Source organism: Oryctolagus cuniculus, chromosome 18, assembly GCF_051225735.1.
Source record: "Oryctolagus cuniculus isolate XC-2025 breed Fujian yellow rabbit chromosome 18, ASM5122573v1, whole genome shotgun sequence".
Taxonomy (NCBI): Eukaryota; Metazoa; Chordata; class Mammalia; order Lagomorpha; family Leporidae; genus Oryctolagus; species Oryctolagus cuniculus.
In genome coordinates this window covers 61784399-61807691 of record NC_142884.1, presented here as the reverse complement: position 1 = coordinate 61807691, position 23293 = coordinate 61784399, and the positions used below count along the sequence as shown (strand labels likewise).

Sequence of the window (23293 nt, the reverse complement as noted above, 5' to 3'; positions counted from 1 at the left end):
CCAAGCACTTGGGCCATCCTCCACTGCCTTCCCAGGTCACAGCAGAGAGCTGGACTGGAAAAGGAGCAACTGGGACAGAATCCGGCGCCCCAACTGGGACTAGAACCTGGGGTACCGGCGCCGCAGGCAGAGGATTAACCTAGTGAGCCTCGACACCGGCTGCAATCTTACTCTTTCAAACACTGTTGCAATGAACATCTTCGCGCGTGTCTCTTTGTGCTTACCCGGTAGAATTCCTTGTCTAGGATATTTATCTACAAGTGGAATGAGATATGAGTCATATCTCATTCATATGGGTCATGAGATATGCTTATCTTCAATTTTAGTGGGTATTACCAAGTTACTCTCAAAAATGATTCTACCAACTTACCTTCTCAATAGTAGTGTATAGAAGTTCTCATTTTTTCCCTTACAGATTTCTACATTTTATAAGATTCTGATTTCAAGACTGACCAACACTTTATGAGCCAGTTTTGTCTCTCAACAAAACTCCACTTGGAGTCGGCGTTGTGCCACAGCAGGTTAAGCTGCCACCTGGGATGCTCACATCTAATACTGGAGTGCCTGGGATGAAGCCCACCTCTGCTTCCTACCCAGTGTCCTATTCATGCACACCCTGTGAGGTAATGGCTCAAGCACTTGGGTCCCTGCCAAGATGGAATTCTGTGTTCTTGGCTTTGGTCTGGTCCAGCTCCAGCTGTTGCAGACACTTGAGGGGTAAACCAGCAGATGAAGAGCTCTCTTTCTCTGTTGCTGTGCCCTTCAAATTAATAAAAATAAAATAAACTTTCAAGAACTCCACTCCATTACTCACCTAATAAGACTATATTATGCCGGCGCCGCAGCTCAATAGGCTAATCCTCCGCCTGCAGCGCCGGCACACCGGGTTCTAGTCCCGGTCGGGGCACCGGATTCTGTCCTGGTTGCCCCTCTTCCAGGCCAGCTCTCTGCTGTGGCCAGGGAGTGCAGTGGAGGATGGCCCAAGTGCTTGGGCCCCGCACCCCATGGGAGACCAGGAGAAATACCTGGCTCCTGCCTTTGGATCAGCGTGGTGCGCCGGCCGTGGCGGCCATTGGAGGGTGAACCAAGGGCAAAGGAAGACCTTTCTCTCTGTCTTTCTCTCTCACTGTCCACTCTGCCTATAAAAAAATAAATAAAAAATAAGACTATATTATATGTGCCTAGTAGGCTGATAAGCTGGGAAACAAAAAGGGGTAAAACCATAGAAGTGGATTCTGAGTCCCTGGCACTCTAGTGTAGGATAAAGTCAAATAATCACAATCAGAAACTGAGGTAACATGAAGGGTATTAACAATAATCTATGAAAACTTACAAGAGGGAGACAAATTTGAAGCAGGAGTCATCAAGACCTTTCCTTATGTAACATTTGCACTAGAATGGATGAGTAGGATTTAACCAGATTAGTATGTCTAACAGCCCACTGCAGCTGTAAAGAACCGAGCATTACCACCTCCGACGTACCTAACAAGCGGAAGTATCTGCTTCCCATCTAGAGCTGTGCTGGGTGTTCTGGCAGATGGAATGCCTGTCCTTGAGTCCTTTCCCAGACTGGAATCCCCTGGATCCCTTCTGCAATTCTGAGACCATCACTGCTGCCCCATTGTATCAAGTTTATGCTTATTCTTGTATGGTCCTCACACCATTATACTACCCCAAACATGCTTATCTCATAATCCCATATTGGACATTTTCTCATTCTGGATACCTTAAGAAAAAATTCAATAGAAACAAATGATGGGGTGCGGAAAAAGATAAAAATGCTCAATGTCATTATAAATTAAAAATCAAAACTAAACCAAATAGTATCTCAATAATAGGGAACTTGTTAAAGAGAGCAAGAGACCATCTAATAACATGGAAAACATGATAGAATGGGTTGTTAAAAAAGTATAATGTAAGATTTAATCTGTAGTGTGGCCAAATGGTAACTGATACATTAAGGTATGAGATTGCGAGTTTAGGAGATTTCTGGAAATTGTCAGAAAAAAATTTCATGGTTTTTCACCTTCTCTACTCAGACTCCAACTTAATCTGTCATCTACTCACCCTCAAATGACACTGAGTTACTTGCAGCTCCTTGGAGTTAACAGAGCTCTGGAGACATCAGCTTAAATATTAAGAGCTATGCCTTTAAAGTCAGACAATCCCAGGTTCAAAACCTGAATCTGCCTTGGGCAAATTCAAGTTACATCTTTAGGTCCCTCTCCTGTACTGTCAAACAAGGATATAATACAAATATTAGGTTTCTATAATCCAAGCAACAGAAACACACAAAAAATCAGCTTAAGCAAAAAGGATGAATCACTGGGCTGGTAATGACTGATACGTGCTTCAGAAATTGAGCCAAGTTCCAGGACCACAGGGAATAGAAACGAGAACGCTACGTCAGCCTTATCCTCTCCTACTACAGGAGGCCACTGATTTCTGGCAAGAAATCCAGCTCCAGGAAGCTCTAGGCCTTTATTTCTCCAGTCAAGTTAGCCTTAAATAAGGCCAAGTTTCACTGCCATTTCTACTTTGAAAAAATTCTGGCAAAGGACCCTAACTGGCCTAACAAGATCACATTCCTACCCTTAATACTATCACTGAGTCCCAGGGTTATCCTGACTCACATTCCTGTGGTCAGGACAGCAGGGATTATTACAACAAGAGGCGGGAAAGCTCGGCAAGGACAAGAACCAGTGTAACACCTTAATCAGCTATAAAGATTAAATCGAATGACAGATGTGAAACATGTAGGACAACGCCTTTTAAGCAATAAGCACTCAATAAATGGTAGCTATTAACTCAGACTTGTGAAGAATAGAATTTAGCAGCTAATTCACCCTTTTAAAAATACGTACCTATTTACTTACTTAGAGGGAAGTGGAGAGAATCTTTCATTTGCTGGTTACCCCTAAAATGGCCACAACAGCCAGATTTGGGTTAGGCCGACGACAGGAAGTCCATCCTGGTCTCCTACATGATTGGCAGGGGTCGAAGCCCTTGGGCCATCTTCCACTGTCTTCACAGGTGCATTAGCAGGAAGCTAGATGGGAAGCAGAGCAGTTGGGGCTCTAACTGGCACTCTGATACAGGATGCCAGCATTGCAAGCAGTGGCTTAATCTGCTGCACCACAATGCCAGCTCCAGTCCCTCCTTCCTGATGCACCATTCTCTAATCTTTACCATGTTCTAAAAATTGAGAAAGACAAACTGATTACCATTGGACTCAGAAGCCTTTATTGGAAGAATACAATGTTACAAGGATGTATTTCATTTTGCCCTGAAAGGCTGGGTATTCCTAAGGGCATGGTGTGAGGTGCTGGGCTTAGGAGTCCTGTTCAATTAGCCACACACTTCCTAGGCTTCCTCCTTGTCAATGAAGATGGCTGAGATTTACAGTGGTGCTGGATCTAGGCCAGGCACCACAAACAAATCCCTGGTATTCTTTGGGTGTTCTGGAACTAAGTTTTTTATAAATTTCCGTAACAAGGTCACCATTTGGTTACAATTCATGCCATTCCTGCAAATAGTCCACATTAGAGATCCCCAATCAGCAGCACTGTCAGGATTCCTAGTTAATCAGTAGGGGAGGGTCTGAGTAGAATCACCCACTGGTAAACCATGTATCAGCCAATACAAGCACGGTCCTGGCATTGTACACACTAAGCACTGAGCATCATAAAGTTTTTTTTTTTGGATAATAATTTCTTGGAAGAACATCTTGGCTTGCAAGTGATAGAATTACAGGGCTACACAGCATATTTCAGCCACCATACACATTTTCCTCTGCAAAGAATGAAAATACTTGAAAGCCACTTTATGCTATACAGGATGAGAGGGTGATGGATCCTGCCACCTGGCACACCACCCATATCACTCTTCACTGAGAATCATAATTAGGCTTAAGGAATTTTGCCTCTGAGAGGGGAAAACACCTCTTTAGTGAACAGGTTAACATTCACAGTTGTTTCCAAATCTGCCTGTAATGTTGGTGTCAATGAACAAAGGTTCTAGAAATTCATTTAGACTATGTGATGGGAAGCGTGAGGAGACATTGAGAATTGGAGTGGTGGGGCCGGCGTTATGGCATAGTGGGTAAAGTCACTGCCAGTGACAGACATTCCATATGGGCTCTGGGTCAAGTTGAATCCCAGCTGCTTCACTTCTGATACAGCTCCCTGCTAATGTCCTAGGTGCCTAGGAAAGCCATGAGACGACCCAAGCGGGAGACCCAGATGAGTTCCAGGTGCCTGGCTTCAGCTTGGCCCAGCCCTTAACGTTGCAGCCATTAGGGAGTGAACCAGAGGATGGAACACCTGTCTCCATCTCTCTAATTGTGCTTTTCAAGTAAAATAAAAAAAAACTGGAGTGGACCACTGAAGCTTACCTAGCTCATGCTTTACTCATAGGAAAGAATCATAGAAATAAAACAAGCTGGTATTTTTTTAAAAAAAAAAAGATTTATTTGAAAGGTGGAGTTACAGAAACAGAGAGAGAAGCAGAGTCTTTGATCTGCTGATTCACTCCCCAAATGGCTGCAATGCCAGGACTGGGCCAGGATGAAGCCAGGAGCCAGGAGCTTGGATGCAGGGGCCCAAGCACTTGGGCCATCTTCTGCTACTTTCCCAGGCACATTAGCATGGAGCGGGATCAGAAGTGGAGCAGCTGGGACTGGAACCAGCACCCACATGAGATGCCGGTCCTGCAGGCAGTGGCTTAACTCACCACATCACAGTGCTGCCCCCAACAAGCTGGTATTTTTATGGTGAAATATTTGTGCACAAAATGAGTCAATACATGTTGTTTCTCTAAATGGAGTCAGATAATTTATGGCAAAAAGTAGCTGGATTTTTATTTCTGTGTAACAAAACTGATTTGGGGAACATTCTGCTCTTAGTTTTTCCTTAGTTGCTTTCCTACCGATCTGATATATAAAGCTTAGGTCAGTGCGCTTTCATAGGAGTGCCCTAAAAAGCACAAGAGGACTTAATAGTTCTATGAAACTGACATGTTAGCTCTATGCAAACTTCTAACTGGGAAAAGGAAAAAGTCACCAGAAGCTCAACTATCAACAGCTGCCGCTGATGTTCTGGTTTGTAAGCTTCTACAAGTTGATTTAAATAGGCCTGTGGCAAAGCTACATACATCCTGCTTCTTATGCTTTTAGGAATTTCTAAGTGCTCAACTCAAGGGTGCTTATTAAATGTTTGGGTATCTGATTCACTTCAAACCCTTCAGTCACAATGCCATGGGGACAAAGATCCAGGAGACCTGCATTCTCCAATCCACTTAGCTCTTATGGGCTGTACCATACTGTGCAAACCACTTCAAATCTTTGGCTTTGTCTCTTTATCTGTACAATGAAGTGGTTATGCTACTTAAACTAATTCTTTGAATGGCAAATTTCTGCAGGTGGAGTTGGTTTCCACAGTGGACTTACTTTAAGAGTTGCAGTTGTCAAGCAATTTTTAAAAATGACTTTTGGTCATTACTGGAGTTTTATTTATTTTTTAAAAAAGACTGTAAACAGGGTTACACATCAAGTGATTGAAACTTGGTGATCTCATATATATATATATATATATGTGTATATATATATTCAAAAGCTTTATAAAATCCAATATATAGGCATATCATTTTCAACTGGCTATATATGCTGTCTGTAGTCAGTTTTACAGCTGCTTGTAATCAAATATGCATGTGGCTTTTATTAAAAAGACATTCTGTCTAGTGGCACACAGTTTTCTCCACACACAATATACAAGCTTTCATCACACACAAGTCATTAGATTCTCAAACCCTCTCCAGTAAGAATGCTGTGGTCCTGAACCAGAACAGCATTTTAGCTAAAGCTTTCTACACATTCCTTAGTTTCAGGGTTCCTAGAGTTTATTTCGTGCATGAATTCTCTGGTGTTTGGTGAGAGCTGAGCTTCGACTGAAGTTTTTCCCGCATTCCTTACAAGCATAGGGTTTTTCTCCAGTATGAATTCGCTGATGATCATGCAGGTTGGTTTTCTTTCGAAAGGCGCGCCCACATTCGTTACATTCATAGGGTTTCTCTCCAGTATGAGTTCTCTCGTGCTGAATAAGGGATGAACTTTGACTGAAGGCTTTCCCACAGTCAATACATTCATAGGGTTTCTCGCCAGTATGGGTTCTCTCATGTTGAGTAAGCGACGAGCGTCGACTGAAGGCTTCTCCACACTCATTACATTCGTACGGTTTTTCTCCAGTATGAATCCTGTGATGCTCTATGAAACTGGTACTCCTTTTGAACGCCTTCCCACATACATTACACTGATACGGCTTCTCTCCGGGATGAGAGATAGTTTGTTGACTAAAGGCCTGCTCACAGTCATAGGGGTTCTCTCCAGCATGGATCCTCTGATGGTCAGTGAAGTCTGTAATGTGACTGAAGTCTTCCCCACAGTCGTTACAATGGTAGGATTTCACTTCAGTCACAGTACTTTCATCTTGAGTAAGAGAGGAGGTGTGCTTGAAATCTATGCTGTAGCTATTGCTTTGGTAAGGTTTGCCTCTCTTATGAATCCTCATATGCTTATAAAGAGATGGGCTCTGACCAAAAGCCCGCCCACATATGCTACATTCAAAAGGTTTCTCTCCAGTATGAGTCCTCTCGTGTTGGACGAGGGAAGAACACCGACTAAAGGCTTTCCCACATTCCTTACACTGGAAGGGTTTCTCACCACTGTGTGTAACCTCGTGCTGAGTGAGGGATGTGCCATGCCTGAAGGACCTCCCACACAGATTACATCGATAGGGCTTCTCTCCGGTGTGAATTCTCTGGTGTTGAACAAGGGAGGAACTGCGCTGGAAGGCTTTGCCGCAGAGACTACACTGGTAGGGTTTCTCTCCAGTATGAGCATTCTCGTGCTGCCCAAGGGATGAGCTGTGCCTGAAGGCCTTTCCGCACACATTGCATTCAAAGGGTTTCTCCCCAGTGTGAATTCTCTGATGCTCCGTCAGTTGTGTCTTCCACAGGAAGGTTTTCCCACAGTCAGTACACTCATGATGTTTCTTTCCAGGATAAATTCCCTGATCTGCACCAGTAGGGTAAGCACCCTCTCCTTTATGTGTTTTCTCATGTTTGGTAAGTGATGATCGATGAATAAAGGCTTTCCTACATTTATTACACTTATATGGTTTCTTCTTCGCAAGGGCATTGTTTTGATTAAGTAAGTCTGAATTATGTCCCAAATTGTTTCCAAGCGTCTCACATTCACTAGGCCTTATTCTTGAAGGAATGTTCAGTTGTGTAAGCAGGTCTTTATTCAACCTAGAATCTTCACTAAATTTATTTTGCTCAAAACTTTTCTCTGGTGTGATTATTTTCTTCTGGGCAGATGCCTCTGGCCCCAGATGTCTCTTCCCGTTTTCCTGGTGCCTTTCTAACTGGCTACTAATATCACAGGTGTCTTCTAAAGTGGCACTGGAGAGACCATCTGTGCTACGGGACACTTCAGCTATGCCCTGATGAAGATTTGATGATTTGGCTTCACTCCTGGTCTTCCAGTCTGAAAGAAATTCAAAGGGAAAAGATCTCCTGTTCCTTCCTGTTGAGACAAACTGCTAGAGAAGGATGATGAAATGAAAAAGATATAAATTACTCATGACTGTTTTGAAATTAGTCCCATGGCATGGGGAGAAGAGCTAAAATGGAGGAAAGGAAAGTAATGAAGATTGCCAACCCAGAGCATGTGCTAAGTCCAGAGAATGAAGGAAGTCCACCCAGGAGGGCTAATTTGCATATAGAGGCATATGTGAGCATGAGGGTGTTAGCAATGCAAATGGAATAGCATTATAGTCCATCTTGTAATATTTCATCTGCTTTCCATACCTCTGGTCCATTTCATAACCCACCACAAAATCTACTTTCCTAATAAACCCATTTCATAATTTCTATTTTATTTGTATTTATTTGAAATGCAGAGAGACAGAGAAACATCTTCTATCTGCTGGCTTATTCCCCAAATGCCTGTGATGCTTGGGCTGGACCAGCACAATGCCAGGAGCCCAGAACTCAATCCAGGTCTTCTACCCGGGTGGCAGGGATGCAAGTACTTGAGGAACCATCTGCTGCCTCCCAAGGCGTGCCACCAGCAGGAAGCTGAAATCAGAAATAGGGAGCCAGGACTTGAATGCAGGCACTCTAATACGGTGATGTGGGTGTCCCAAGCAGCATCTTAACCACTATACCAAACACCCATCCCAAGGCAGATCATCTTTCCCCTTAGCACTTGGCTGTGATGTTAGTCTATCTGAGCTCTGATTCTACTTTAATCACCTTTACATACTGATCCAAAGGATTTATTTCAATCTGCCTAATAAATGGATCGCTAAGTCCCTGTTTTTATCTTAGAATATCAATAACATAGAATTAATTAATTTATAGGTTTTAAGAAGGGTAACATTTAAATACTAAGGACAGGGAGCTTCTTGGAGTGATGGAAATGTTCCATATCAATAGGAATTTGGGTTATAAATTGGGTTTCAAAGTGAATACACATGTTAAAACCCAACTGTATCATACAATTAAGAGTTGTACATTTTACTATGACATTTTCTCTTTTTTTGTTTTTTCAATTCGTTTATTCAGAAGGTAACAAAATCAATTCTGAAAATAGTTCGCTTAACAAATAGCATGTATACTGTGCAAATAGAACTGATGAGCTCAATAAAGTAGGAAATCTAAAAATTGCTACAAACCACAGCTTGTTATGGATGTTACAGAAAATTTCTTTAGAAAATTCCAGTTACTTTTTTTTGACATTTTCTTAAAAAGAATCATAAATAAATATTGAGCACCAATGAATGACATGCATGTCGAGTATGAAAAGTAGTCACACTTGCAACTTACTTGGAAATGCATCAAAAAGTCAGTCAGAGGTGGGCATTTCATTAAGCCACTAAGCTGCTTGTTAGGATGCCCATGTCCCACATTTAATGCCCACCTCCAGCTTCCTGCTAGTGTAGGTCCTAGGAGGCAGCAGCAATGGCTCAAGTAGCCAGATTCCTGCAACCCACATGGAAGACCAGGATTTAGTTCCCAGCTCCCACTAGCCTTCCCCAAATCACTGCCACTGTGAACATATGGGGAGTAAAGCAGTAGACAGGAGCATTCTCTTTCAAATGAATAAATAAATAAAAAGACAGATATATTACTTTTTTACTTACAGTAATATAGATGTATAAAGAGATATGTGATAAAGCAAATATAACAAAATCTGAACAATAAATGTGATAATCTTAACAGTGGGTATGTGGCATTCACTATTTAAGCTTTTCAATTTTTCTATATATTTGAAAATTTTCAAAATAACATGTTGGGAAAGGAAAACAACTAAGGGGCCCTAAACCCCAAATTCCTTACCTTGCAACAAGAATCGATTCTAATCTAAAGGCAGAGAATACTTTGTATTTTTTTTTAGAATCCTTCCCAGTGGGACATTCAAGAAATATTTGTTGAATGAATGAGGAAATTCTCTCCCCAGCCACATTCCCTAACAATCAATCAAGGTATTTCTATCTGCCTTTTGTATGCTCTGCAACACACACACATAGAATGTATAGGAAGATAATAACAGGCTCTTCCTCTAAGAGCTTGAAATCTAAGAATAGAATCCAATATTTTGACAAGTAAAAAAAAAAGTGAAAAACTACTGGATGGCACAATATTAAATCCGAGTTTGCATAGTGGAGATGATATAAATGCTATTTGAAATCAGGGAAGGACCCAATAAAAGCACATTTGTATTAGTTTCACAAGTTAATAGACCTTGACCTAAACAAATCAATGCTCTCGATGGGCAGAACATACTTCTATTACCAATTAAGGGAAAGTATATGTTACTTACAGGGAATGTTAGAAGTTCAGCCTAAAGGGAATTTGTTTCAGCAGGAATAGAAAGATAACAGCGGAAGGTGTGAGAGGAAACCTTTCAATAAGGGGAGTTTCTATTTTCTATAATGAGGTTCAGGGAGTATTAGCAAGGTCTTGTTAAGAGGTAGGTAGGTGGCCGGCGCCACGGCTCACTAGGCTAATCCCCCGACTAGCGGCGCCGGCACACCAGGTTCTAGTCCCGGTTGGGGCGCCAGATTCTGTCCCGGTTGCCCCTCTTCCAGGCCAGCTCTCTGCTGTGGCCAGGGAGTGCAGTGGAGGATGGCCCAAGTGCTTGGGCCCTGCACCCCATGGGAGACCAGGAGAAGTACCTGGCTCCTGCCATCGGATCAGCACGGTGTGCCAGCTGCGGTGGCCACAGCGGCCATTGGAGGGTGAACCAACGGCAAAAGGAAGACCTTTCTCTCTGTCTCTCTCTCGCTCACTTTCCACTCTGCCTGTCAAAAAAAAAAAAAAAAAAAAATTTAAACAGTGGTGGTGTTTCCACGATTCTGTGAGTACGTGATTTATAAAACAAAAATGGTGTAACTTTAAAAATCCAATATGTATTATAGAAAGACAGAATGAGTACTTCCAGCTGGGAATTACAGCCTCTGGCCTGATCCAAGATGTCCCCAGCAGAAGTTAAAAGGCAAAAAACATCAGACACTCCTTAAGGAGGAAAAGAACCTGGATTGAAAGAAAAAAAGACTAAACTGATTATGGACTCTGGCCTGAGGGGTTAGAAACTCAGTGCTTTTTAATAGGTCCAGGTAGTAATGGGAGACCAGTAAGGTGGCTCAATGTGCTGGCTGGGGATTAGAGCGAGTGTTTCTAATTTTATGTGCCCTCGGCACCCATTTTTAAACATAAGCTTAACTTCTCATAGCAGATGCACGGCACAACCTCCTCAAATAGCTATAGCTGGTGGCCAGAGACGACAACCTTAGAGGGCTCTCTCCAGCCTACCAGGCTGGGCTCCCTGCTTTCCCACAGCCCCATCTATCGGGCCATTCCAACATTTACCCTTAAGATGACCATTTCTCAGTCACAGCAGGACCTCCTGGAACTACTGCTTTAAACCCACCAATTAAAACCCCCTGCATAAAATATTCAGATAATACTCTGAACCCAATAAAAGCACTGGCCCATGGGTCTCCCCACAACCCCACCGCCTCTGTCTGCACTCACTCACTCCCTGACCTCCACGTACGTCTTCTAGGCAGGTAATATACCTAGAGTCTGGAAGTACTAAAATACCTCCTGAACTGTCACACTGTGGTACTGTCATTGAAGTCCTGTCTACAATATGACCTCTGGCAGGGAGATGCATACCAAGGGATCCCTTGTGGATGCTATCGTGCCTGGGCCTCTGCTGGCTACCAGAAACAGCAGGTACCAGCTTAGCTGATACTGAAGCTCAAGGAGTTACATTCAAAACAAGAATTAAAAAATGATGAATTCAGAGTTTACATATTCTATATGAACTTCATGAGACTTCTAAGTGGAGAGATCTTATGAAAAGAAAAAAAAAAAAAAGTGACCAGGGTACAAATAAGGGAGATTCCAGAGTCTACAACACAGACCAACAGGCCGCAACTACCAGAAGGCAGGCATCCTTGTAGGGGGAAAACAGAGAGAAGGGGGAGGAGGCTGGAGGGCAGGTTCCTTCAGGAAGATTCACTTACTGGAGAAAGCAAGAAAAGCCAAAGACCTAATGCCAGGAAGCACTCAACAAGTCAGAACATCAGGTGAGGATGAGCCTACAGAAAGTGGAGGCAGTGAGTCAAACCAGCATAGGGGGCAGGTGTTGGTTCAGGGGTTAAAGAGCCATGGGGGACATGTGCCTCCCACACTGGAGTTTGAGTCCCAGCTCCATTTCTGATTCCAGCTTCCTGCTAATACACATTTCGGGAAGCAGTAGATGAGGCTCAAGTCCTCGGCTCCCAGCCCCTTACATGGGACACTGGGTTGAATTCCCACTTTCCTGACTTGGAGCTGGGTGCCCTGGCTGTGTGAGCATTTGGAGACTAAACCAGTGGATCAAAGATTCTCTCTCTCTCTCTGCCTTTCACATAACATGAAAAATTTGTTAAAAACCTAACAGACATGGGCTGGAAGGAGGATGGTGCTACTCCCTAGACAGAGGTTTAAAGCGTGTGGTCAGGGAAAGGAAATTCAAGGCAGGTTATAAAGGGAGGAAGAATCAAGGCTGTGGGTATTTCCTGTACCTCTAGGGCACCAGACAGTGAAAGAAACAATACACAACAAGGAGGAGACACAGGAGTTTAACTCCTATCTGAATGAGTGAGAAAAGGGCCTTTAAATAATGAAGAGAGTCTAAGGATACCAGAGGAGAAAATAACCCAGCAAGGAGGGCTACAGAATAGGCAGAGATGGTATTCTAAATGCAGGACAAGGGCTACTTTCAGAAAAGAAAAAGAGGTACCCTCTTCTCTAAGACCTACTGACAGCAAGAGCACGCTACTGAAGAACAGAGACACACAAAGGTGTGACCAGGAACATGACTTCAGCTCTCCATGCAGGTCTAAGAGCTCTCAAATCAGGGACTCCAAGGCACTTCCCCCTCCCTCAGCTGTGCCATTACCTGCACTGATTCCTCCCTGCCTGATTCTCACTCATTTACCTGCACAGAAGCGTCTCTGGATTTCTCCCTCTGATATCCACGGCTCTTCTCCTTGTTCCAACTTGAAGATCACCTCTGGCTTGGAAACTTGATATCCTGCTCATGGGTGAACACACAAGATGTGGTTGTTTGTGCAGGTGACAGAGTACCCTCCTACAAGTCAGTACTAGCCTTTGATCCTCAGGAACTCCGAAGGAAAAGGGTGCAGCTTGAGGAATCATGGAACCAGCTCCCTTTCTCCAGTTCTGCAATTGCACAGGCTCAATTCCTATAAAGCTAGATCCCAAAGAGATGACCAAACTCTGACTCCTGAACCCACTTAGTTACCCAAGCTATGAGCATAACTTTAGCAGCTGAGAAAGGAGGGACCCACCAATAGACAAGGCTCTGAAAGAAGTAAGTGGTACTTACCAAGAGCTACCAGGTGGCTATAGTTCTCCAGCATCACATCCTTGTACAACGTTCTCTGCGCAGAGTCCACGTGGTGCCATTCCTCCCTGGTGAAGTCCACGGCCACATCTTTGAATGTTACTGATTCCTGTAGGACCACATTCCTGCTCAACAAGGGATCGACCCCATCAATGTTCCCAGGGCAATACTATGAACATACTGTGAGATATATCAGAAGTGGTAGGCCAGCGCCACGGCTCAATAGGCTAATCCTCCACCTAGCGGCGCCGGCACACCGGGTTCTAGTCCCGGTCGGGGCGCCGGATTCTGTCCCGGTTGCCCCTCTTCCAGGCCAGCTCTCTGCTGTGGCCCGGGAAGGCAGTGGAGGATGGCCCAAGTGCTTGGGCCCTGCACCCCATGGGAGACCAGAAGAAGCACCTGGCTCCTGCCTTCAGATCAGCGCGGTGTGCCGGCCGCAGCGCACCAGCCGTGGCGGCCATTGGAGGGTGAACCAACGGCAAAAGGAAGACCTTTCTTTCTGTCTCTCTCTCTCACTATCCACTCTGCCTGTCAAAAAAAAAAAAAAAAGAAGTGGTGACCACACATGTGCTGTCCTGCGGTGGGGCGGGACACACATGGGGTTTTATGCACTAGCCATTTACCTAATGTTGTAGAGGATCTGGTGTGGCCAGCAGGAAAGTCATGAGGGGCAATTTGTCCTGCAAACATGCATACCCATTTAGATATCCTCCCGACGCTGTGCAAAGCCAAGTCTTTTATATAATCACCAACCAGTTCCTTGCTGCCCTCCACTTTCTTTGCATGAAGTACAGTGTGGAGTAAAAAGGGAGGGCTCATCTTCACCCTCATAACCAATCCCACTTTACTCCCCAGAAGAAACCATTCTTCATAGTTTGGTGTACACACTTGGAGTCTCTTGTCTATGTTTCACACACACACACACACAAATTGTTTTATAAAACACCATACATATTGTTTCACAACTTGTTTTTACATTTAACTAAGTATCTTAGAGATCTTTCCTTAAAGACTTATATAATTTTATTTCTTCTTGATTTGAACTGCTTCACAGTACTCCATAGTACAGTTGTATTATGAGGGACCCACTCCATAAAACCAAGAGAACCCTTCTGGACTAAGAATAAAATTCAGGAGCCGGCATTGTGGCACAGTGGGTTAAGCCTCTGCTTGAGATGTTGACATCCCATATCGGAGTGCTAATTCAAGTCCCAGCTGCTTTGCTTCTGATCCAGCTCCCTGCTAATGCAACTTGGGAAGGCAGCAGAAGATGGTCCAAGTACTTGGGCCCCTGCCATCCAAGTAGTAGACTGGGAGGGAATTCCTGGCTCCAGGCTTCAGCCTGGCCCAGACCTGGCTGTTGTGGCCATTTGGAGAGTGAACTAGAGGACAGATCTCTCTCTCACACTCACTCTCTCTCCCTGTTTCTCTGCCTTTCAAATAAATGAGTAAATACATCCTTAAAAAAATAAAATTCCAACTCCCTCATTACTCACTAAACTGTAGCCACACTGATTTTTGCTGTTTCTTGATTATATCAAGCTATGTGATATGTATAAAATATAAAGCAATTTTGGAGATTTAGTATCAAAAAGAATTAAATGCATCATTAGCAATTTTTTTTTTGGACAGGCAGAGTGGACAGTGAGAGAGAGAGTCAGAGAGAAAGGTCTTCCTTCCGTTGGTTCACCCTTCAATGGCCGCTGTGGCCAGCGCGCTGTGGCCAGCGCACTGCGGCCGGCGCACTGTGCTGATCCGAAGCCAGGAGCCAGGTGCTTCTCCTGGTCTCCCATGCGGGTGCAGGGCCTAAGCACTTGGGCCATCCTCCACTGCCCTCCCGGGCCACAGCAGAGAGCTAGACTGGAAGAGGAGCAACTGGGACAGAATCCGGCGCCCCGACTGGGACTAGAACCCGGGGTGCGGGCAGCACCGGCCTTCATTAGCAATATAAAAAGTGATTACATGTAGAAATAATACCCCAGATATGGCAGGTTAAATTATATATTACTAAACTTAATTTCCCTTCTTTTTAGATAGTGGCTACTGGAACATTTAATATTACAATGTAGCTATATTTCTTTTGGGCAGCACTGTTCCAGATTATTCTAGATCCCTACTTCAGGCCATTCTCCTTGGGCTACTGAATCACCTTTCTGTCAAATTTGTCTCCTGCCACACATACCACATCTCTGCCATGAGGACTCTTTGTCCCGACAACATCATTCTATTTTGTGTCTTCCTCCCTTCATGCAACCTATTCTGGGTATGATCTTTCTTTTAAGATTTATTTCTTTGAAAGGCAGAGTAAGACAGGAGAGACAGAGAGAGAGAGAGAAAAAGACTCCTCCATCCACAGGTTCCCTCCACAAATGGCTACCAACAGTTGGGGCTGAGCCAGACCAAATCAGAACCCAGAACCCCATCTGGGTAGCAGGAGCACAAGTACTTGGGTCATCACCTGTTGCTTTCTCAGGCACATCAGCAGGGAGCTGGATTGGAAATGGAACAGCTAAAACTCGAAACAGCACCCCGATTTGGGATGCCAGCATTGTCAGATGTGGCTTAATCTGATGCACCTCAACACCAGCACCATGACACAATGTTTTCCCTCAGCTCTATGTGAAAAAAAAAAAAAAACCCTCACTGTCATTCTAGAACAAGCACAGTGGTCCTTTCCCCATCCTCCCTTGGCATTTGGCCCACATCTCTATCGCAGAACTGCAGCCATCTGTCCACAATCCAGAGTGCGGAGATGGTCAAGAACGACCTGGGCAACTGTTCTCAACTGCCCATGCACAGAGGGCTGTCAGGCATCTTTTAAAAGCTCTTCAGGTAGTTCACAATGAAAGAACAACAGCAAAGATTTATTTAAATTTTTTATTTACTTATTCTTTATTTATTGAGATGCAGAGAGAGGGAGAGAGAGAAATCTCCTATCCACTGGTTCGCTCTCCAAATGCCCATAGCTGTCGGGCCTGGGCCAGGCTGAAGCCAAAGCTGAAGCTGGGAACTCAATCCAGGTTTCTAATATGGGTGGCAGGAACCCAAGTACTTGAACCTCACTTGCTGCCCCCCCTTCAGGATGCACATTAGCAGGAAGGTGGAACTGGGAGCAGAGACGGGATCAAACCCAGGTTCTGATATGGGAAGCGAGTATCCCAAGCAGTGTCTTAACCACCGGCTCTGAGTGCCTGCCTCCAGCAGTGAAGACTTACAGAGCACGCAGCACAGACCAGGCCCGGGCTTAGTTGTTCATGCGCTCCCTCTCCCTGATCGCCTCACTGCCACTTCAGCACTGCCCCACCGGAAGCGGGTACCACTTGCAGCTGGCCCTGACGGGGGCCCCTAGATGAGAGCCACTGCTGGCAAGGAGCAGGGGCTCAGAGATGCCTCCCGAGTGAGGCAGCGGAGCAGTTCTGACTGCGGGGAAGTGAGGAGTTGCCTTGAGGCTAAAATTCATGGGGGTTAGTGAATGAACTTCCTAGACCATAAAAAGCAGGGGCAAGCAGAAAAATGATGATACTGTCACCAAACCGAAAAGTTGGTTCCTCTCAAATGTCAGCCACGTAGAAAAATCTCTGATATATACAGTTAAAGAAAATTTTTTAAAATGAATTTAAAGATGGAAGGAGAAACAAAACAGTAAAATGACACTAACAGTACGTTAGGAAGTTGGAAAATCTTGACAAAGGATGGGTGTTCTAAATTATCAATGTTGACATAAAAACCTTAATAATTGAGGTGTACACAGTGAAAATTGCTCCCAAATCATCCTCTCTATAAAAATCCTAGGTCAAAGTGTTTCATGAGTAAATTCTTTCAAAAGACTGAGAAAGAAGAAAAGTAATCTGAATGTTTCTGTAAGTTAAGGAGATGCTTGACACCAAAGCCTGTCAAAGAGATCTCGTTCTCTGCTGGCTACTTCATTTAAGAGAGATGCAGGGGCAGGTGTTTGGCCTAATGGTTAAGACACTGGTTAGGATGCCTCTGTCCCATAATGGAGTACCTGGGTTCAATCCTCAACTCCAGCTCTTGACTACAGCTTCCTGGGAGGCAGTGGCGAGGGCTCAAGTAGTTGGTTCCCAACTTTGGCATCCTTCCTCTCTGGGTATTTGGGGACAGATAAGTGAATAGGTTCTCTGTGTATCTCTCTGCCTTTCAAAAAAAAATTACAGATGTAAACACTTTTCAATTGCATAAGTATTCTTAAAATAATTACCTGGGATAACCAAGTGGGACTTTATCCCAATATTATTCATAATAGTAAAACAAAATTTGGGGACAGCATTGCAGCATAGTGGGTAAAGTCCCCGCCTGCAATACCAGTATCAATATGGGCACCGGTTTGAGTGCTGGCTGCTCCACTTCCAATCCAGCTCTCTGCTAATATACCTGGGAAAGCAGCAGAAGATGACCCAAATGCTTGGGCCCCTGCACTCACTTGGGATACCAGGATGAAGCTCCTAGCTCCTGGCTCCTGGCTTTGGACTGGTTCAGCCTTGGCCATTGCAGCCATTTGAGGGAATGAACTAACTTTTTTTTTTTTTAAGATTTATTTTATTATTTGAAGCACAGAGTTAGAGAGAGGTAGAGACAGAGAGAGAGGTCTTCCATCCACTGGTTCACCTCCCAGAGGGCCGCAACGGCCAAAGCTGAGCAGATCCAAAGCCAGGAGCCAGGAGCTTCTTCCAGGTTTCCCATGTGGGTCCAGGCGCCCAAGGACTCAGGCCATCTTCCACTGCTATCCCAGGCCATAGCAGAGAGCTGGATCAGAAGAGGAGCAGTTGGGACTAGAACCAGCACCCACATGGGATGCTGGCACTTCAGGCCAGGGCGTTTACCCACTGTGCCACAGCACCAGCCCCCAACTTTTTTTATTAAAATATTGGGATGTACCATAAGTGCCTGGGTTGAGTCCCAGTTACTCTGCTTCCAATCCAGCTTCCTGCTAATGTGCACCCTGGGAGGCAGCAGTTGATGGATCCCTGCCACCCACACAGGAGACCCAGCTGAAGTTCTAGGCTCCTGGCTTTGGTCTGGCCCAAACGTGGTGTAGCAGACATTAGGGAATGAACCAGTGGATGGAAGATCTCTCTTTTTGTCTCTCTGTCACTCTGCCTTTAAATAAGTAAAAATAAATACATAAAAAACTTCATAAGAAAGAAAAACCCTCATAAAAATCATATGTAATTTAAAATAAGTTATAACTGAAAACATTTGAGGGGAAAACATGCATAGGGAGAAAAGAAGGAAATTCATCAAACCACATACAGAAGTGCTAAAGAGGTATCCTAAATATCTTTTTTTCTATTAAAATGTCTATAATATTAAGATTTATATGCATACTATAAAGATCTATATTATTTATAATATATAAATCTCAACAACAAAAAATCAAACCCAATCCAAAAATGGGCATAACATTTCTCCAAAGAAGATACATATCCAAATGGCTTATAAGCATATGAAAGAACTATAATATCACTGACCACTAAAGAAATACAAATCAAAACTACAAGGAGACACCACTTCACGCCTACCAGGTTGGCTACTATGAAAACAACAGGGGCAGGTATTGTAGCTAAGTGGGTTAAGCTGCCACGTGGGTGTCCATATTTCCTATCAGAGCACCCTTTGGAGTCCCAGCACCTCCACTTCTGTCTCCAGCTTCCTGCTAAATGCAGGCCCTGAGGCAGCAAGGATGGCTGGTGGTTGGGTCCCTGCTACCTACACAGGAGGACTGTACTGAGTTGCCAGCTCCTGTCTTCAGCCTCCATCTGCCCTCTGTGAGAGTGAACCTGAGGATGGCAGCTGTCTCGCAAAAAAACAACCAAACAACCAACAAACAATACCTGTGGCCTACGTTGTGGCATAGCGGCAGGTTAAGCCGCTGCTGTGACGCAGGCATCCTGTATGAGTGCTCTACTTCTAATCCAGCTCCCTGTGAAAACGCCTAGGAAGGCATTGGAAGATGGTTCAAATATCTGGGCCCCAGCCACCTCCGTGGGAGACCCCCAGTGGAGTTCCAGGCTCCTGGCTTCGGCCTGATCCAGCCCTAGCCGCTGTGCCCATTTGGGAGTGAACCAGTGGATGGATCTTTCTGTATCTGTCTCTCCCTCTCTCCTTGTAACTCTGCCTCTCAAATAAGTAAATATACATTTTTTAACGGTTACCTTCTTAGGTGTGGACATCTGGGCCAGAGACATAAAAACAAAACCAAGGCCGGCGCCATGGCTCACTAGGCTAATCCTCCGCCTTGCGGCGCCGGCACACCGGGTTCTAGTCCCGGTCGGGGCGCTGGATTCTGTCTCGGTTGCCTCTTCCAGGCCAGCTCTCTGCTATGGCCCGGGAGTGCAGTGGAGGATGGCCCAAGTGCTTGGGCCCTGCACCTGCAATGGAGACCAGGAGAAGCACCTGGCTCCTGGCTTCAGATCAGCACGATGTGCCGGCCGCAGCAGCCATTGGAGGGTGAACCAACGGCAAAAAAGGAAGACCTTTCTCTCTGTCTCTCTCTCTCACTGTCCACTCTGCCTGTCAAAAAAAAAAAAAAAAAAAAGAAAAACAAAACCAAAAACTACACCCCTACTACAAAATGTCTCCTCCTGACTCAAGCCCCTTACCTGTCTCTCCCCCCTTTTTTCCTTCTTGAGGTAGTTACCTTCCAGGATACTACATATCACTGGATATTCCAGGATACTACTTATCACTGGAGCCCTCTCCTTCCCCTCCCTAGAATGGAAGCTCCAGGAGGGCAGAGTCCTGGACAGATTTTTGTTCACTGAAGTATCACAACTGCCTAGACAAGCGCCCGACACACTATAGGCTGAATAAGTGAATGAAAGAACGAACGAGTTACAAGGCCAAAAAGGAGTCCAAACTCCTTTTTATTCTCGCCTTCTCATTTCCCGTAGCCCACAGGTGTCTCCCAGGGCACTGCTCCATGAGCAAGGCCCTCATCTTGCTCCCCAGCTTCTCTGACCCAGTCGATCAGCTCTGCTCCCAGACACTGCGTCTTCACTCTGCTCAGCCTCTGCCCTATTCAAAGACATCTCTGACTCCGTCCTGCAGGGAGAATTCCTGCCCCTTCTCCGAACTCAAGCAGCTCCTGGACTTCTGCAGCAGCCCAGGACATCCCTTCTGCAGGGAGCAGAACTAACTGTCCAGACGAGCAGTCACATGACTCGCTCACTCACCCTTGCATTTCCAGAGGTCCGTGCTCAGAGAAGGGGAATTACTGACAAAGAGGGATTTCTGCCTGACATGTCCCATTGCAGGCTTATTGCGAGTTAGATAATCCAAGAACACCACCAGGTCATTCCATTAGAATAAAACTAAATCAGACTGCCTAGGGAACATAGCCTTAAAAGTGAAGTTTAAGGTAGCCTCTAAAATTCTCCACTCGGAACACATACTTTCTCCACTCACAAGGCAACTCCCCCTTCAGAGGCCCACGCCCCTGGTCATCCTAATTCTCCCTCCTGAGGAGGAAACTCTTTGCAAAGGTGAAAATGGCTTGCTCTGGCTCTCCCCAAACCAAGTAACTCTCTCGGCCTAGTAGTGTGACTTGTCTTACTCCTCAGGGCTCTCCCTAAAGAACAGAAACCAGAAGAAGTAAAAATATACCTAAAGGCACTGTATGCTGTGTTTTTTATTTACTGTAAAGCGCTGTAGTTTTACTTGAGAGGCAGGGACAGAGATCTCCCATGCACTGGCTCACTCTCCAACTTTCCACATCAGCAGGGGCAGGACCAGGAGCTGGGAACTTGCGCTAGGTCTTTCCCACAGGTGGTAGGGACTCAACTTCTTGAGCCATTGCCTGCTGCCTTCTGGAGTACGCATCAGTAGGAAGCCAGAACCAGAAGTGGAGCTCAGACTCAAACCCAGGCACTCCACCATGGGACGCAGGGGTCCCAGGCAATAAAACGCTTTTAAAGGACATTACTAGTTGTTTTTAATAAACACTTTTAATTTACTTATTGTATTTGAAAGGCAAAGAGACAAGAGACACAGAGAGAGAGAGAGAGATCTCCCACGTGCTGCTTCAAAGGCCTACAAAGGCCTGGGTTGGGCCAGGTGGAAACCAGGACCCTGGGACTGACCGTCAGGGGCTCCTACGTGGTGGCAGGGACTCAAGTTCTTAAGCCACCACCTGCTGCCTTCTAGTACGTGCATGAGCAGCAGCTGGATCCCAGACATGGGACGCCGGCATTTCCAGGAGCATCCTAACAGCAGTGCCAGGCACCCACCCTAAAAGCTGCTTTTAAAGGACATTACTAGTTGGTATTTTTATCTGGACTGATATGACTGTCTCACACATTGCCATCTGGATCCTTTTTTTTTTTTTTTTTTTTTTTTTTTTTGACAGGCAGAGTGGACAGTGAGAGAGAGACAGAGAGAAAGGTCTTCCTTTGCCGTTGGTTCACCCTCCAATGGCTGCCGCGGCCCGCGCACTGCAGCCGGCGCACCGCGCTGATCCATTGGCAGGAGCCAGGTGCTTCTCCTGGTCTCCCATGGGGTGCAGGGCCCAAGCACTTGGGCCATCCTCCACTGCACTCCCTGGCCACAGCAGAGAGCTGGCCTGGAAGAGGGGCAACCGGGACAGAATCCGGTGCCCCGACCGGGACTAGAACCCGGTGTGCAGGCGCCGCAAGGTGGAGGATTAGCCTAGTGAGCCGCGGCGCCGGCCTGGATCCTTACATTTTCACCGACAGACTCTGTAAATCCACGGATAACCCCGAGTGAGGATGCTTCTAGAAAATGCGCCCTCTGCCGCAAGTCTAAATGAGCTCCCAAATCAGTTTCATTCACATTAATCAAGGTGCAGGCCGAACTTCCGGGGGCTGCGCACTAGCATTCCTTCATCAAGGCAGAAAAAGACAAGAAAAGGCTGGCGCCGCGGCTCACTAGGCTAATCCTCCGCCTTGCGGCGCCGGCACACCAGGTTCTAGTCCCGGTTGGGGCGCCGGATTCTGTCCCGGTTGCCCCTCTTCCAGGCCAGCTCTCTGCTGTGGCCAGGGAGTGCAGTGGAGGATGGCCCAGGTGCTTGGGCCCTGCACCCCATGGGAGACCAGGAAAAGCACCTGGCTCCTGCCATCAGATGGCGCCGGCCGCGGCGGCCATTGGAGGGTGAACCAACGGCAAAGGAAGACCTTTCTCTCTCTGTCTCTCTCTCTCTCACTGTCCACTCTGCCTGTCAAAAAAAAAAAAAAAAGACAAAAATTCGGGGCAAGTCAGTCTGATTTTGTCTTTTGCTTTCTTCCTTGCCCAAAAAAAAAGCCCGTTTCCACCAGCCTCTTCCTAGGCAGATTCCGACGGGCCTTCTTCGGCTAAAGTTTCTCTGTGGCCCCCGGGTCAGCCGCTGGGTTCCTCTCCCCTCACTCATCGCCACTCACTTCCTCCTCCCCAGCTGCCTGTCCGTCACCTCACCCTCTCCACGGATGGACAAGAGTTCAAGAACTGGCGTGGCACTCAGCACTCAGCACTGCCGGACATTGCCCAGCATCACCAGACCGCACGGCCCCGGCCCCTCTAGCCCACAGGGCGGCCCCCGTGTTGGGAATCCCGCTCTCTCCAGCCCTGGGCGCCCCGGGGTATCTCGCGTGGCTACGAGGCTCCAAGTCGCCAGGCGGAGGACACGAACAGTCCCCAAACATGCCCGGGGGGGCCTCGCTGGATGGGACGCCCCCGGAGGTCGGGGACGCGCTGCTCACCTGGGGCGCGGCCGTCGGCGGCCTCGGGGCCATTCCTGCCTCGCCGGGGCCCGCTGCCCGACCGGAGCTGGGGAGAGAGGACAGGGCGTGCTCACCGGCTGCGGCCGCCGCCCGGTCCCACCCCGCCCCGCCGCCCCGCCTCCGGCCCTCAGCCGCTGCAGCCCGAGCGCGGCGGGCAGCGGAGCGTGGGCCCCGCCCGGGCACGCCGCGCCTCCTTCCCCAGCTGAAAGGCCCGGCCGCCTCCAGGACACCTCACAGCAGTCACGCCCAGTCTCACCCGCTGCACGGTGGCCGATGGCCTGCGGGCACCCCCCCACCTCCCGAACCCGTGAGAAGTGCCGCCCCCACCCGCGCACTCGGAATCACCGCCTCCGGGGGCCTCCGAATCTTGCAACCTCAGGCCACCCAGAGCCGCTGGCCGGCTCCTCCCGCGCCTGCAGCAGGCTCGGTTCTCTCCAATCCTGATCTGCTGATGGGCTTGCCCCGAGCGGCCTCAGCCGCACCAGGGCCGGACAATGGCTGCAGCGGCGGGCAGAGCCGGAAGTGCGCCTGCGCACGCGGAGGCTCGCGCCCGCAACCCCGGGACGGTGGCGGATGCGCG

The 23293-nt window shown here is 46.7% G+C and overlaps 1 protein-coding gene and 1 long non-coding RNA gene across 13 annotated transcripts in view; one reads left to right on the top strand and one right to left on the bottom strand.

The window, feature by feature from the left end:
- Nucleotides 1–7546, top strand: part of LOC149120992 (uncharacterized) — a 14315-nt gene extending 6769 nt beyond the window's left edge. The window contains exon 2 of the long non-coding RNA XR_016225332.1: nucleotides 7441–7546. This is a non-coding gene — a long non-coding RNA (uncharacterized LOC149120992). The remainder of the gene's footprint in view (nucleotides 1–7440) is intronic.
- ZFP90 (ZFP90 zinc finger protein) lies at nucleotides 4462–23293 on the bottom strand. Of its 12 annotated transcripts, none has more exons than XM_070062652.2 (6): nucleotides 23049–23242; nucleotides 22693–22759; nucleotides 18835–18935; nucleotides 12965–13091; nucleotides 12554–12649; nucleotides 4462–7543 (listed from the first exon to the last, which is right to left on the bottom strand). In XM_070062652.2, exons 3-6 carry the CDS (start codon nucleotides 18853–18855, stop codon nucleotides 5889–5891), a joined length of 1899 nt encoding a protein of 632 aa, XP_069918753.1. In that variant the 5' UTR covers nucleotides 18856–18935; nucleotides 22693–22759; nucleotides 23049–23242; the 3' UTR covers nucleotides 4462–5888. The 12 variants fall into 12 exon arrangements, with proteins under 12 accessions (XP_069918753.1, XP_089176478.1, XP_089176479.1 ...); XM_089320352.1 differs by lacking the exon at nucleotides 18835–18935 and adding an exon at nucleotides 13606–13662 and having other exon boundaries at nucleotides 23049–23231; XM_089320353.1 differs by lacking the exon at nucleotides 18835–18935 and adding an exon at nucleotides 13606–13662 and having other exon boundaries at nucleotides 23059–23231.